This window comes from Brassica rapa, chromosome A02, assembly GCF_000309985.2.
Source record: "Brassica rapa cultivar Chiifu-401-42 chromosome A02, CAAS_Brap_v3.01, whole genome shotgun sequence".
In the NCBI taxonomy this organism is placed as follows: Eukaryota; Viridiplantae; Streptophyta; class Magnoliopsida; order Brassicales; family Brassicaceae; genus Brassica; species Brassica rapa.
In genome coordinates, this window is record NC_024796.2 from 22,994,165 (window position 1) to 23,007,673 (window position 13,509).

The 13,509-nt window shown below is 40.8% G+C and overlaps 1 protein-coding gene across 1 annotated transcript; it reads right to left on the minus strand.

Moving 5' to 3' along the window:
- Positions 1 to 6,406: 6,406 nt before the first annotated feature.
- On the minus strand, positions 6,407 to 8,957 carry LOC103853749. Its single transcript, XM_033285551.1, has 6 exons — positions 8,151 to 8,957; positions 7,946 to 8,051; positions 7,752 to 7,871; positions 7,520 to 7,609; positions 7,293 to 7,406; positions 6,407 to 7,193 (listed from the first exon to the last, which is right to left on the minus strand). Exons 1-6 carry the CDS (start codon positions 8,169 to 8,171, stop codon positions 6,796 to 6,798), a joined length of 849 nt encoding a protein of 282 aa, XP_033141442.1. The 5' UTR covers positions 8,172 to 8,957; the 3' UTR covers positions 6,407 to 6,795.
- Positions 8,958 to 13,509: the final 4,552 nt, after the last annotated feature.

Genomic DNA, 13,509 nt, shown 5'->3' on the forward strand with positions numbered 1-13,509 from the left:
ATTTTGGGTCGCCTCATTGACCCATTGTACCGTATCTACTGTGAGTTCCCCATGGCGAAAGAGCTATGGAGATCACTGGACAAGAAGTACAGAGGTGAGGACGCTGGCTGCCAGAAGTATGTGGTTTCAAAATTCTACGACTTCAAAATGGTGGATTCAAAACCCATCATGGATCAGGTGGAAGCGCTTCAGCTCATTTGCCATGAAATCGCTGCTGAAGGAATGTCTATCTGCGAGACATTCACAACTCTCAGCTTCATTGAAAAGCTTCCTCCAAGCTATGCGGATTTCAAGAACTACTTGAAGCATAAGAAGAAGAAGATGGGGCTCGAGGAGCTCATCATGAGGCTTCAGATGGAATCCAGAAACCGAATTGCTGACAAGGTCACTGCTAAGGAGCACAGTGTCAACATGGCTGAGCACAAAGGCAAAGGAAAGGCACACGCCCATTCTCCTGCCAAGCTTTCAAAAACTGCTGCAGCCCTGAAGGCTTCTGGAAAAAACTTCAAGAACAAAGGCATCGAGATCAATGCGAATGCGAATGTGGAGAAGTTCAGGGGAAAATGTCACTACTGCCACAAAGTGGGGCACAAGACAATTGAGTGTCGCAAAAAGATCAAAGATGAGAAGGCTCATGCAAATCTCACTGAGGAGGATCTCGTTGCTGTGGTGACTGAAGCCAACATGGTTGAAAGCAACAACCCCAAGGAATGGTGGTATGACACTGGTGCAACCACCCACATTTGCACCGATAGGGCGATGTTCAGCACCTATCAGAAAAGCAAGACTGAGGAGAAGCTCAAGATGGGAAACACTGCAGTCTCCAAGATTGAAGGACGCGGCAATGTGATTTTGAAGATGACATCTGGACATGAGGTCACTCTGACGAATGTGAAGCATGTGCCTGACATGAGGAAGAACCTGGTCTCGGGAACCTTGCTCAGCAAGTATGGATTCGCCACAAGTTTTGAGGCGGATAAGCTCGTGATTAGGAAGAATGGGATGTATTTGGGTAGGGGTTATGTTAAGGGTGGACTGGTCAAGTTGAATGTAATGACAGTCATTCCAAAAGTTGTAGCTCCAAAAGTTTCAATGAATAAGAAAGAGCCAGTTGCTTATTTGGTTGAGTCTCTTAATATATGGCATGAAAGATTAGGCCATGTAAACTACAAGTCTATACAAAGATTAATGAATTTAAATCTAATTCCTAAATGCAAAACAAGTAAACAAAAATGTGAAGTATGCGTACAGGCTAAGCTCACAAAAACGCCATCACCTCGTGTTGAAAGAACTAATAAACCTCTAGATTTAATTCACACTGATTTATGTGATTTAAAATACTTACAAACTAGAGGTGGTAAAAAGTACTTTGTGACCTTCATAGATGACTGCACAAAATATTGTTATGTTTATTTATTACATAGCAAAGATGAAACCTTAGAAAAATTTAAAGAATTTAAACTCGAGGTTGAAAATCAGCTTAAAACAACTATTAAAGTAGTTAGAAGCGACAGAGGAGGCGAGTATGATGGTCCGTTCAATGAATTCTGTAAAGAACATGGAATAATCCATCAAACTACAGCTCCTTACTCACCAGAATCTAATGGAGTTGCTGAACGAAAAAATCGAACTCTAAAAGAGATGATGAATGCTATGTTGCAGGAATCTGGGTTACCCCAGAACATGTGGGGGGAAGCGTTGCTTACCACTAATTATATCCTCAACAAAATTCCACACAAAATAACTGGCAAAACTCCATATGAATTATGGAAAGGTAATTTACCTTTGTATAAATACCTCAAAGTGTGGGGGTGCCTGGCAAAAGTTGCGGTACCGCCACCAAAGAAGGTCACTATTGGACCTAAAACAGTGGATTGCATCTTCATCGGATATGCACATAACAGTAATGCTTATCGATTTCTGGTACATAAATCTGAAATATCAGATATTCATGAAAATACAGTCATGGAATCAAGAAATGCATCTTTCTTTGAAAATATTTTTCTATATAGGAAAAAACAAGGTTCAAAACGAACTCGAGAAGAAAGAGACAATGACAAGAACTCAGAAACTGAGACAAGCGTCGGGATTTCTATAAATGATATTTCAGAAAATGAAGAAAAAGATGAACCTCGAAGAAGCAAAAGAGCTCGAAAGGAAAAATCTTTTGGAGAAGATTTCCTAATGGCATTTTTAGTAGAAAATGCTCCAAAAACTTTGGCAGAAGCCATGGCTTCACCAGAAGCTCCATTTTGGTACGAAGCTGTCAGGAGTGAATTAGATTCGATTATGCAAAATTATACGTATTACATAACGGATTTACCACCTGGCTGCAAAGCATTAGGGAATAAATGGATAATGACACGCAAACCTGGTGGAAAATACAAGTCTAGGCTTGTAGTTCAAGGATTCCGACAAAAAGAAGGCCTTGACTATTTTGATACATATTCTCCAGTGACGAGAATAACATCAATAAGACTGATGATAGCAATCGCAGCCTTAAGAGACCTAGAAATCCATCAAATGGATGTAAAAACTGCTTTTCTAAATGGTGATTTAGAAGAGGAAATTTACATGAAACAACCTGAAGGTTTTGTCATTCCCGGACAAGAAGACAAAGTATGTCGACTTGTAAAGTCACTTTATGGGCTTAAACAAGCTCCTAAACAGTGGCACGAAAAATTTGACAATACAATGATGTCAAATGCTTTTAAAATAAATGAATGTGACAAATGCATATACTACAAAACTACCAAAAATGCGTATGTTTTGCTATGTCTATATGTAGATGATATGCTCATTATTGGAAGCAATAAAGACATTATCAATCAAACTAAGAACATGCTCAAAGGGACATTTGAGATGAAAGACTTGGGATTAGTAGATGTAATTCTCGGGGTTAAAGTCACAAGAAATTCAAACGGAATTATCTTAACCCAATCTCATTACGCTCAAACAATATTAGAGAGATTTAAAAATTACTCTAATAGTACGGCAAAAACTCCATTAGATCCCCAAATGCACTTGACAAAGAATTCAGGTGAAGCGGTTTCACAAAACGAGTACGCACGTGTGATCGGAAGTCTCATGTACTTGACAAATTGTACTAGACCAGATCTAGCGCATGCAGTAAACGTACTTAGTCGATATACTAGTAATCCAGGTCATACACACTGGAAAGCTATAACGAGGGTACTCAATTACTTGCGCTACACCAAAGATTTTGGGCTTCACTATGGTAAAGAACCAGCAGTTTTAGAAGGATACAGTGATGCTAACTGGATATCAGATTCTAAAAACTCAAAATCCACGAGTGGATATGTCTTTACACTAGGTGGAGCAGCAATATCATGGAAATCTACCAAACAAACAGTGTTAGCCAGATCAACCATGGAATCTGAGTTCATAGCCTTAGACAAAGCAGCAGAAGAAGCTGAATGGCTTAGAAATTTTTTGGAAGATATTCCTATGTGGGAGAAACCTGTGCCAGCTATACGCATACATTGTGATAGTCAATCAGCTATAGCTCGGGCTGAGAATAATCTCTACAATGGTAAATCTCGTCACATCAGAAGACGACATAAAACCATTAGACAACTTATCTCAACTGGTGTAATTACAATAGACTACATCAAATCGGCTGATAACCTAGCGGATCCATTTACTAAAGGGTTGTCACGAGATGTTGTTGCTAAATCATCAAAAGGAATGGGTTTAAAGCCTATAACGAATGAGGATGCTTGATTGCAACCCTACCTATCATGACTGGAGATCCCAAGACGTAGGTTCAAAGGGAAAACAAAATCAAACAGAATCTAACCAAAGCACTTGAGATAAGTAGTCTCTTCCCAGCTCCTAAGATGATAAAAGTGCTAACAAATGTGTGAAGGATAAGCATAAGCTTTTAATGATTCCATAGCTTCTGAGCGGAGTATTACTCAATACTTTTCATGGTCAATCACCTAATGAGTGTGAAATGGGGCCGTTTCTAGGAGAATGAATGCAAGGCTATATTCTCTAAGTTCACTCATGAAAACCAGGAATAGTTCAGGGCCACAATGAACACAATAGAGAACTAAGTTCTACGAGAAAATGAAGCTGCGTTATGCCTGTTGTCTCGGTTTACATAAAACACCGGTTGGTTCAAGACATCATGTTCACCTTCTGGTAAAGTAAACCCGACAGATATTAACTATGAGTGGTTCAAGGCTTAAAAATGCCACCAACTCAAACACAGTGAATTTTTCGCAAACACTCTCGATAAGTCTGTCTAGTCTAGTCAGGATTAGAATAAGTATAGTTTTTTAGAGTCTATCGAGTCTGCATTTAGTCTGCATATGTCTAGAGTCATTTCTATTCATGTGGGGGATTGTTGGACCAATTTATTAAGCCCAATGGCTTTAATAAAAAATTGGAAATGATGAAAAGAAATGGGCCTGCAAGAGTTAACACAAGAAGCCTTTCATGACTTTAATGAAGGAGTTTTAATAATATCCCACATCGGTTACATGAGGAGAAAACGAGTAGTATATATAAGTGTATACACTTACACTAGATTAAACGGCTCAGAGGAAGAGAGAGCTCCCCACGCGTGCGCCGCCGCCGCCGTCCGGCTCGGCTCGGCTCGGCGTGGGCATGGGCGTGGGCGTGGGCTTGGGCTTGGGCTTGGGCTTGGGCTTGGGCTTGGGTGGAGGGCCTTTGGCCCGATAAGAACTATTCTTTTTGGACTAAGTTAAGCTCAACACTTTGCCATTTAAAATCTCAAAAACAACATGCATTTTATTTTAAAACGACAAGCAGTTTGTCTATAAAATAAAAAACGTCATGCAGTTCATCCTCTCGAGATATTTAAACGAGATAAGAGAGAGAGAGAGAGAGCGAGTCTTGGAGAATAAGTTTGTAACTTAAACTTCCCGAGATCTTTGCCAAATCCCCACTAACGTGCGCACGTTATGCAACAGTTACGGGAAGTCGCTCCTCGTCCATCCTTTTAAATACAACTCGTCTCTCTTCTCATTTCTCTAACTTTTTCCATATCAAAATCCAACAGCAAAAATCCCTCTGCGTAAGTTTATTTTGCGAGAGTATTTCGTAGAATTTATAGTTCGATAGGGCGATCACGATTGAGGCGTGATTCGTCTGCCATGGTTTTATCCTGGGACTCTATATTCGTACAGTTCCGTCTCACTAACGGAACGAATATTTTGAGTTAAGGAAAGAGATCATATCTCGACTCCATGTCTCTTTGTGAATACGATTTCTTATCGTTCTTGTATTCGTCTTTACATTCGTATATTTCCTTAACATCGTTTCTTATTTTATCGTTTATGTCAGTCCGGTTTTCCGGCTTTTACAAAAACAACTTTTGGCTCAGAATATGCAGAGGTTTTGACTTTTGTGTTTTTGAGTCAAGCATAGAAGTTCAGAATACTATATCTGTCAAACGTTCAGTTACTCTTCCATTCGCTAAAAAAGTTTAATAATAAATAAACTCTGTAATTGTCAATGCAAAATAACCCAAGAAGATATTCTTTTAGGGCTTTTAGTTTCACTCGTCTTTCTTGCTACGCAACCTAGCAAGCCTGTTGTCTAGCCGAGAAGCTCCCTCGCTTTCCTCTTCTTTGCTGAAACGTCGTGGCAATCTCCGCAGAGTGAAATAAACCCTAAAAATCAAGGTATCTTTGAGATTCAGTCAAACAGAAAAACAGACAAGGTTTGAGTTTCAGGAAAGGCACAAAGGAGATATTTGAAACTTATAAGATCTGATTAGTCCTTTTAACTTAAATAGGAAGCTGCAAATCTGGTACTCAAGAAAGGATATTTGAAGCTTAGAGACAGAGAACTACGTATTTCTCGAGTCAAAGTTGACGCAACACCATCAAAGAGAAAGAACAATCCTTCTGAAGCTTACTCTCCAGCTCAGAAAGGACAACAAAAGGACAGAAGAAGGAACCAAAACGGGTTTAGGAGGTTCTGTTTCAACCATAATGCGAACCTCTTTATTCGTTCTTAGCTTTGATACTTTTCGTTTATGTATCGTTTTATGTCAACATGATATACCTCAGTGTAAGGTTGGAACAACTTTGTTTAACTTGCAAGTTTTGAAGGAAAGTTACTGTCACAATTTTTAAATATTATTATACAAACACACAGAAATTTGCAAGGGTTTATGTGGTCATACTTGACATGTTAAGTACATATTTATAATGACTTTCAACGTTCTTATGGAAGTTTATGAACAAGGTTTAATGGATTTACTGTTTCAACTTGGGTCTGAACAATAATAGCTCCAGAGAAAAACGGATTTTACATTTGGTTTGAAATTGTAATGGTAAATGAAAGTTACCATGGTTTGGAATGCCTGGCTCAACGAGTCTTTAGGCCATATGGTTCCTTCTCATTTGGATTTTTGTTTGGGTATCTTGTCAGAGGAATAAGCATCACAAGACACTTGTGCTTTGCTTTCTCTTTTTTTTTTGGTTATATTTGGCCACATAAATAAATGGACTGAGGTTTGATAGAATGGATATATGTATTTTTGAACTTGTTACATGTTTATCTCTTCTCCACAGTTTCGGGTCTGGGACCAACAACAACACAAAGCCTTGAGAGAGAGGCCAAGCAAAAAAAAAACAGATAATAAAATGTTTCCAATGTTTTTTTTAACAGCGTAGCTAGTGCCTAGTAGTAGTGTCTAGGATGACAATAAGAAAGTAATGTGTCTTTGCAATATGTTCTGTTAATCAATAACTATGCTTACGTGAGAACTTTTCCATGCGTTTTTTTGTGGCAGATCTAATCCTGAAGCTTCTCTGCTTCTCCATCGTTACCTTCCTCTTTCTCCTGCAGCTTCTCTGCTTCTTCATTGTCACCTCTCTCATTCTCCTGCAGCTTCTCTGCTTCTTCATCGCCAGCTCTCTCATTCTCACGCGGCTTCTCTGCTTCATTATCGTCACCTTCCTCTTTCTGCTGCAGCTTCTCTGCTTCTTCATTTTTACCTCTCTCTTCTGCCTCTCCAACTCGCTGTCTCTTGGAGGATCGCGCAGCAGAAAGATGTGGTCCAAATCCATGTCCATCGGTCAAGAGTTTGAGCATTTGGTCTGTATTACTCTGAATCTGACCCAAAGTATTCAAATACTGTGTGTTACTCTTTATCTGACCCAAAGTACTCAAAAGCTGCTGCCAAAAGTCGTCTGTAAAAAGAAGCCAACACACATAACGTTTGAGATTCAAGAAAAAGGCACAAAAAAAAGAGAAACAGAGAGGAAAGCTGAGAGTATTTGTTTAATCACTGGGATAAGCTGGCTGCTGCTGGGAGGCTTGAAGGTTTTGGTTCTCTAGAGCATTAGCAGAAGAAGCAGCTTCTTGTGGTGATGCATCCGGGACATTTATAGCAGTCAACAATGCTAAAAGAAGCAAAGACAATGTGTCAACAAACAGTTTTTTGAGTGAGAAAATCAAAGAACAAGGACACGTTTAGTTACGGCGACAATAAGGGCATCCGCATTGGTGAAGTTACCTCTGGTGGTATTAGGAGATAGACGGTATTCTTTCTTAGTCCCACGCATTTTACGTCTCCTTGCGGAAGTTACCTCTGGTGGTGAAGAAGCTACGCAACAATCACAAGACAATTAAGAAAAAATAAGCTCTGTTTCTATTTGATGACTATAAACCAGTCAAAAAAAAAAAGATTCTTAATCAAAAAACGAAACTTGTGCGACAAGAAAAGATAAGGGTTTCTATTTGCGTACGTTTCGCAACGCGCTTAGGGATTCTTGCATTGCGCTCACGCATCCTTGCATTGTGCTCACGGATCCTTGCATGGTATGCTATGAACAAATCTGGATTCGTCCTTTCAAGATGATCCCAAACTAGACAAACAAATAAAGAATCTCGAATCATTGATGAAGGTTACCCATTAATGCTTTGGTGACATGGAGTTTACCTCGGTTGGTATCTTGAATTGGGATTTGGTGGACTTCCTCTACATATCTCTCAGTTTCATCCTTGGTCAGGTTGTTTTCAATGCATTCCTCTACTATCGCACGATACTGAAACAGAGCAAATAAAGAAGAAAGAGTTTGCTTTAATCAATCTTCGTAACGGATTCATGAACCTTGAAAGAGATTCACTGGTCGATCAAATCTTACGTAATCAGGAAGACCGTCCATTCTCTGAAACTTTCACAGGTCGAAGACTCGATCTGAAAGGGGGTTCTTGGAGAAGAAAGAAAGAAAGAGAGAGAGTCTGAGAAACAGCAAGTGAAACTAAATATTGAGACTTGAGAGATAAGGAGGCAGCGCGAAATTAGTTTCCTCGTTTTGATTGATTGTTTATGGACCTTTTTAATTTTAATCTGTTATTTTGGGCTTTTTTTTATTCTCCGGCTCACTTGTTTTTTATTGGGCTGACACATAGGACTTACCGTAAACAGCAAGAAAACGTTTATCTTCGGCAAAATCAAATGGTGGAAGCAGAGAAAACCATCGATGAAGTGAGGTTACTTGCTTCTTCTTCTTAATTCTTCTCTGAGCAGAACACCTGAACGCTTCTCTAAGAAGAAGAAACCAAACGTCAAAAACACATGCTCTTGCAATTGCAAGCAATCCCTGATCGTCATATATGAAGCTGACACACACTGACACACAAGCCACATGTCATTACATTATCTCGCTGAAGCGTTTGAAATCACCGGTTGAAACCATTATAATAATTACTAACTACATGCTATGCTCTCATGGGAACATTGGTTTTTGTTTTGAAACCCGACCTGGACCCGCGATTGAACCGGTAAACCATGTGACCCAGAAAAAATTTAGTTTGGGTTTTGTGAAAAACCCAATATTTAGAAACCCGCAAAAACCAACGAAAACTAATGTGATAAGGATACTTTCCTAATTCTAAGGAGCTTATGTTTAGCTAACTTTCCTATTCTTAGTTAGATAAGGATGTTAATGTTGTATATAAACACATCGTGGGTTAATGAATGAGATACACAATTCTATTCTACAATATTTTATGGTATCAGAGCTAAAAGATCTAACCTAAATTTTTCTTCTAAACTTCTAAGCTTGCCGTTTATTTTTCTCTTTCTAATACTACAAACTCACGATGTCTCTTGATTCTACTGCAACAAACCAAGAAGCATCAACAGAAGTTTCTCCCTATCGTCTACATCCTTCTGACAATCCAGGGGCTTTGATTACATCTGTTCAACTTACTCATGATAATTATCCTGAATGGTCGACGGAACTTCGTAATTCTCTACAAGCAAAGCAGAAGATTGGTTTTATTGATGGAACAATTCCTAAACCAGCGGATGATCATCCTGACCTTGGACGCTGGCTTGCTGCGAACTCTATGATTGTCGGATGGATACGCACATCAATTGACGCAAAAGTGCGTTCTACTGTGACTCATGTTCCTGACGCTTCCAAGCTATGGGAAACGTTGAGGTTCCGCTTCTCCGTTAAAAACGGAACTCGTATTCATCAACTACAGGATGCAATTACTAACTGCAAACAAGATGGCAAATCTGTTCTCGACTATTATGGAAGGCTGAGTAAACTTTGGGAAGAACTTCAAAACTTGAAAAGTACACGTACATGTACGTGTGCAGCAGCGGCGGATATTGAAAAAGAAAAAGAAGATGCCAAAGTTCATAAGTTTCTCTTTGGCCTCGATGATTCTCGTTTTCAGTCTATCCGATCTCGTATTACCGACGAAGAACCATTACCGGACCTTAATATTGTCTACTCGCGTGTCATTCGTGAGGAACAAAATATGGTCACCACACGATCTAAAGAAGAACGTTCGGATGCACTTGGATTCTCCATTAAAACAGAGGGGTCCAAGAATTCTTCTACAATCTCATCGGACTCTGCTCCACCTCGATACAGGGATCCGTCTCGTTCGTGCACACACTGTGGCCGTAGTGGGCATGACGTCTCTGAATGCTTTCTTGTTCATGGATTTCCCGACTGGTACAACGAGCAACAACGACATAATAACTCCTCGTCTGGTAATCGTGGGGGTCGTGGTGGTCGCTCGACTGGTGGCAGGGGACGCGGAAGAGGGCGTGCGAATGCAGCACATACAACTCCTCCTATCAACTCCGAACAGATTGCCTCTTTAATCTCTCTACTTCAAAATCAGCAGAGCAATTTGTCTTCCGAACGGTTGTCGGGTAAAACAACTCTTACTGATGTAATTATTGATACTGGTGCCTCGCACCACATGACGGGTGACTTATCATTACTTCGAGATGTCTACGATATACCTACCTCCTCAGTTACCTTTCCTAATGGTCGCCGTTCTCATGCGACTAAACATGGCACGCTTGTACTAAGCGAACATTATTCTCTACATGGAGTTCTTTATGTGCCGGATTTTACATGCACCTTGATATCAGTTTCTAAGTTACTTAAGCAGACGGGTTGTATTGCAATCTTTACTGATACATTGTGTGTTTTACAGGACCGTTTTTCGAGGACTCTGATTGGAGCAGGTGAGGAACGTGAGGGGGTGTACTATTTTACGGGAGTCAAAGTTGCACGTGTCCATGGAGCTGCTAAGTCGTCACCTTCTACCTCAGTTTTATGGCATCGTCGTCTTGGACATCCTTCCTATAAAGTTTTATCTACTCTACCGGTGTTTGATTCTCTCAAGATTGATTTTTCTGATTCTAGTCAGTGTGATGTTTGTTTTCGAGCCAAACAAACTCGGAAAACTTTTCCTGATAGTATTAATAAAGCTTCTAGACCTTTCTCTTTAATTCATTGTGATGTTTGGGGTCCATATCGTACACCAGCTTCTTGTGGCGCAGTTTATTTTTTGACTATTGTTGATGACTTCTCACGTGCTGTGTGGACATATTTGATGCTTGAAAAATCTGAAGTGGCCAATCTCCTACAAAACTTTTGCGCAATGAGTGTGCGACAGTTCGGGCATCAAGTTCAAATCATTCGGTCTGATAATGGCACAGAATTTATGGTTCTCAAAACATACTTTCGAAATAATGGGATCATACACCAGACATCCTGTGTTGATACGCCACAACAAAATGGGCGAGTTGAGCGGAAACATCGCCATATCCTCAACGTCGCCAGAGCATGTCTTTTTCAGTCTAAACTTCCGATCACCTTCTGGGGAGAGAGCATACTCGCTGCTGCACATATCATCAATCGAACACCTTCACAGGTTCTTGATGGTAAAACACCATATGAGTTACTTCATGGTGCTCCTCCGGTTTATGATCTTCTTCGTGTATTCGGATGCCTAGCTTATGCACACTGTCGTCCAAGAAATAAAGACAAGTTTGGTGAACGTAGTCGGAAGTGTTTGTTTGTGGGATACCCGTTTGGTAAAAAGGCATGGCGATTATATGACTTGGAAACAAATGAGTTCTTTATAAGCAGGGATGTTGTTTTTTTTGAAGATCAGTTTCCCGGTATGGGAACTACAGAATATGTTTCTCCTCCTCGTATGCAAGATAACTCGATGGATGACTGGTTACTTCCGACTCTACAATCAAGGGGGAGTAAGACACCAGATGTCTCACCTATACCTCCGATCACCTCTATTCCTGCTACTCCTGCCGTGTCACATCCTACTACATTCTCTCCTAGCCGTGAACCTCCAACCTCTTCGACCTCTCCGAACCCGGACTCTTCTACTACTCCCCTTTCTCATAATCCTGAGCCTTCTACCTCTCCTCACCCTGAGCCTCCTTCTACACCCAAAACGCCGTCACCTTCTTCACCAACGGTTTTACCTCCTCTTACTCCCAATGTAACGTCCACTATTGACGAACTGGAACACGCTTCAAAATCTCCAGGGCTCCTGGAAGTACTTGGTCGTGGTCACCGGACTAAGAAATCATCGGTTCTACTCAAAAATTTTGTTACACACGCTGCTTCTGCGACACCCCCCTCTCACGTCTCGCCTTCTTCTACTCAGAGCTCTTCGACTACGGTTCCAGGTAAGTCGCTGTATCCTATTGATGATTACCTTTCTACTCCTGCGTTTTCAGCTGCTCATCAGGCTTTTCTCGCTACCATTACCTCGGATTATGTTCCGACGTCTTACAAAGAAGCAGTTCTTGATGAACGTTTTAATGGGGCTATGAAGAATGAGGTTACTGCGTTAGAGGACAATCATACGTGGGACGTTACCAACCTGCCACCAGGAAAAAGGGCTATTGGGTGTGGCTGGATATTCTCGAACAAATATAAAGCTGATGGGACTATAGAGCGTCCCAAAGCTCGTCTGGTTGCGCATGGTAATCGACAAAAACAGGGCAGCGACTATAAGGATACGTTTGCTCCAGTCGCAAAGATGAATACTGTCCGTTTTCTTTTAAAAATTGCAGCAGTTAAACGTTGGGAACTTCATCAAATGGATGTCCATAATGCATTCTTGCATGGTGATCTCGAAGAAGAAATTTACATGAAGCTCCCTCCTGGTTTCAAGACAGATGATCAATCAAAAGTGTGTCGTCTGCGTAAGTCTCTTTACGGCCTGAAACAATCACCGCGCTGCTGGTTCTCCAAACTTAGCAAAACTCTTGTGGCATTTGGTTTCAAACAGAGCTATGAGGATTATTCTCTGTTTTCTCTTATTGATGGCGATAAATGTCTTCATATACTAGTCTACGTCGATGACTTTATTATTGCGGGTAATGATAGTTCTACTATACATCGGTTCAAGGAGTATCTTAACAAGAGCTTCAAGATGAAGGATCTAGGAAAACTGAAATATTTTCTTGGTTTGGAAGTTGCTCGTGGGCCTGAAGGAATTTTTCTTTCTCAGCGAAAATATGCGTTAGACATTATCACAGAGTGTGGTCTCTTGGGTGCTAAGCCATCTCCGGTTCCTACAGAACTGAATCATAAACTCGCACTTGCTAAAGGACCACTTATGGATGATCCTAGCCGTTATCGACGTCTGGTTGGGCGGTTGATTTACTTGACGTTTACACGTCCTGAACTGAGTTATATTGTTCATCTACTTTCTCAATTTATGCAGCAACCACGCGACGAGCATTGGCTGGCTGCGTTGCGGGTTGTACGGTACTTAAAAGGCTGTGCGGATCAGGGAATCATGCTGTCTTCGTCACCTGATTTAAATCTCACAGCGTTTTGTGATTCTGATTGGTCGGCTTGCCCACTTACTCGACGCTCCTTGTCTGCCTATATTGTGCTTCTTGGTGACTCTCTAGTCTCGTGGAAGACTAAAAAGCAAAAGACTGTTTCTCGTTCATCTGCTGAGGCAGAGTACCGGTCAATGGCTGACGCAACTTGCGAGCTCAAATGGATTAAACGTCTCCTGCAACAGTTTGGTTTCTCCCACCAGCAACCGATGCATTTGTTCTGCGATAGCCAGTCTGCAATTCACATTGCCAAGAATCCGGTCTTCCATGAGAGAACTAAACATGTGGAAAATGACTGTCATACTGTGCGGGATGCTGTTCAAGCCAAGCTCATTACCATGGAACACATCTCAACCAAG

Coding starts and splice junctions, on each gene's coding strand:
- LOC103853749 (XM_033285551.1), bottom strand. CDS start 8,171: ATGGACGGTCTTCCTGATTAC. Junction 7,610..7,751: donor CCCTAAGCGCGTTGCGAAAC/GTACGCAAATAG, acceptor ATTGTTGCGTAG/CTTCTTCACCACCAGAGGTA. Junction 7,407..7,519: donor ATCTCCTAATACCACCAGAG/GTAACTTCACCA, acceptor TGCTTCTTTTAG/CATTGTTGACTGCTATAAAT.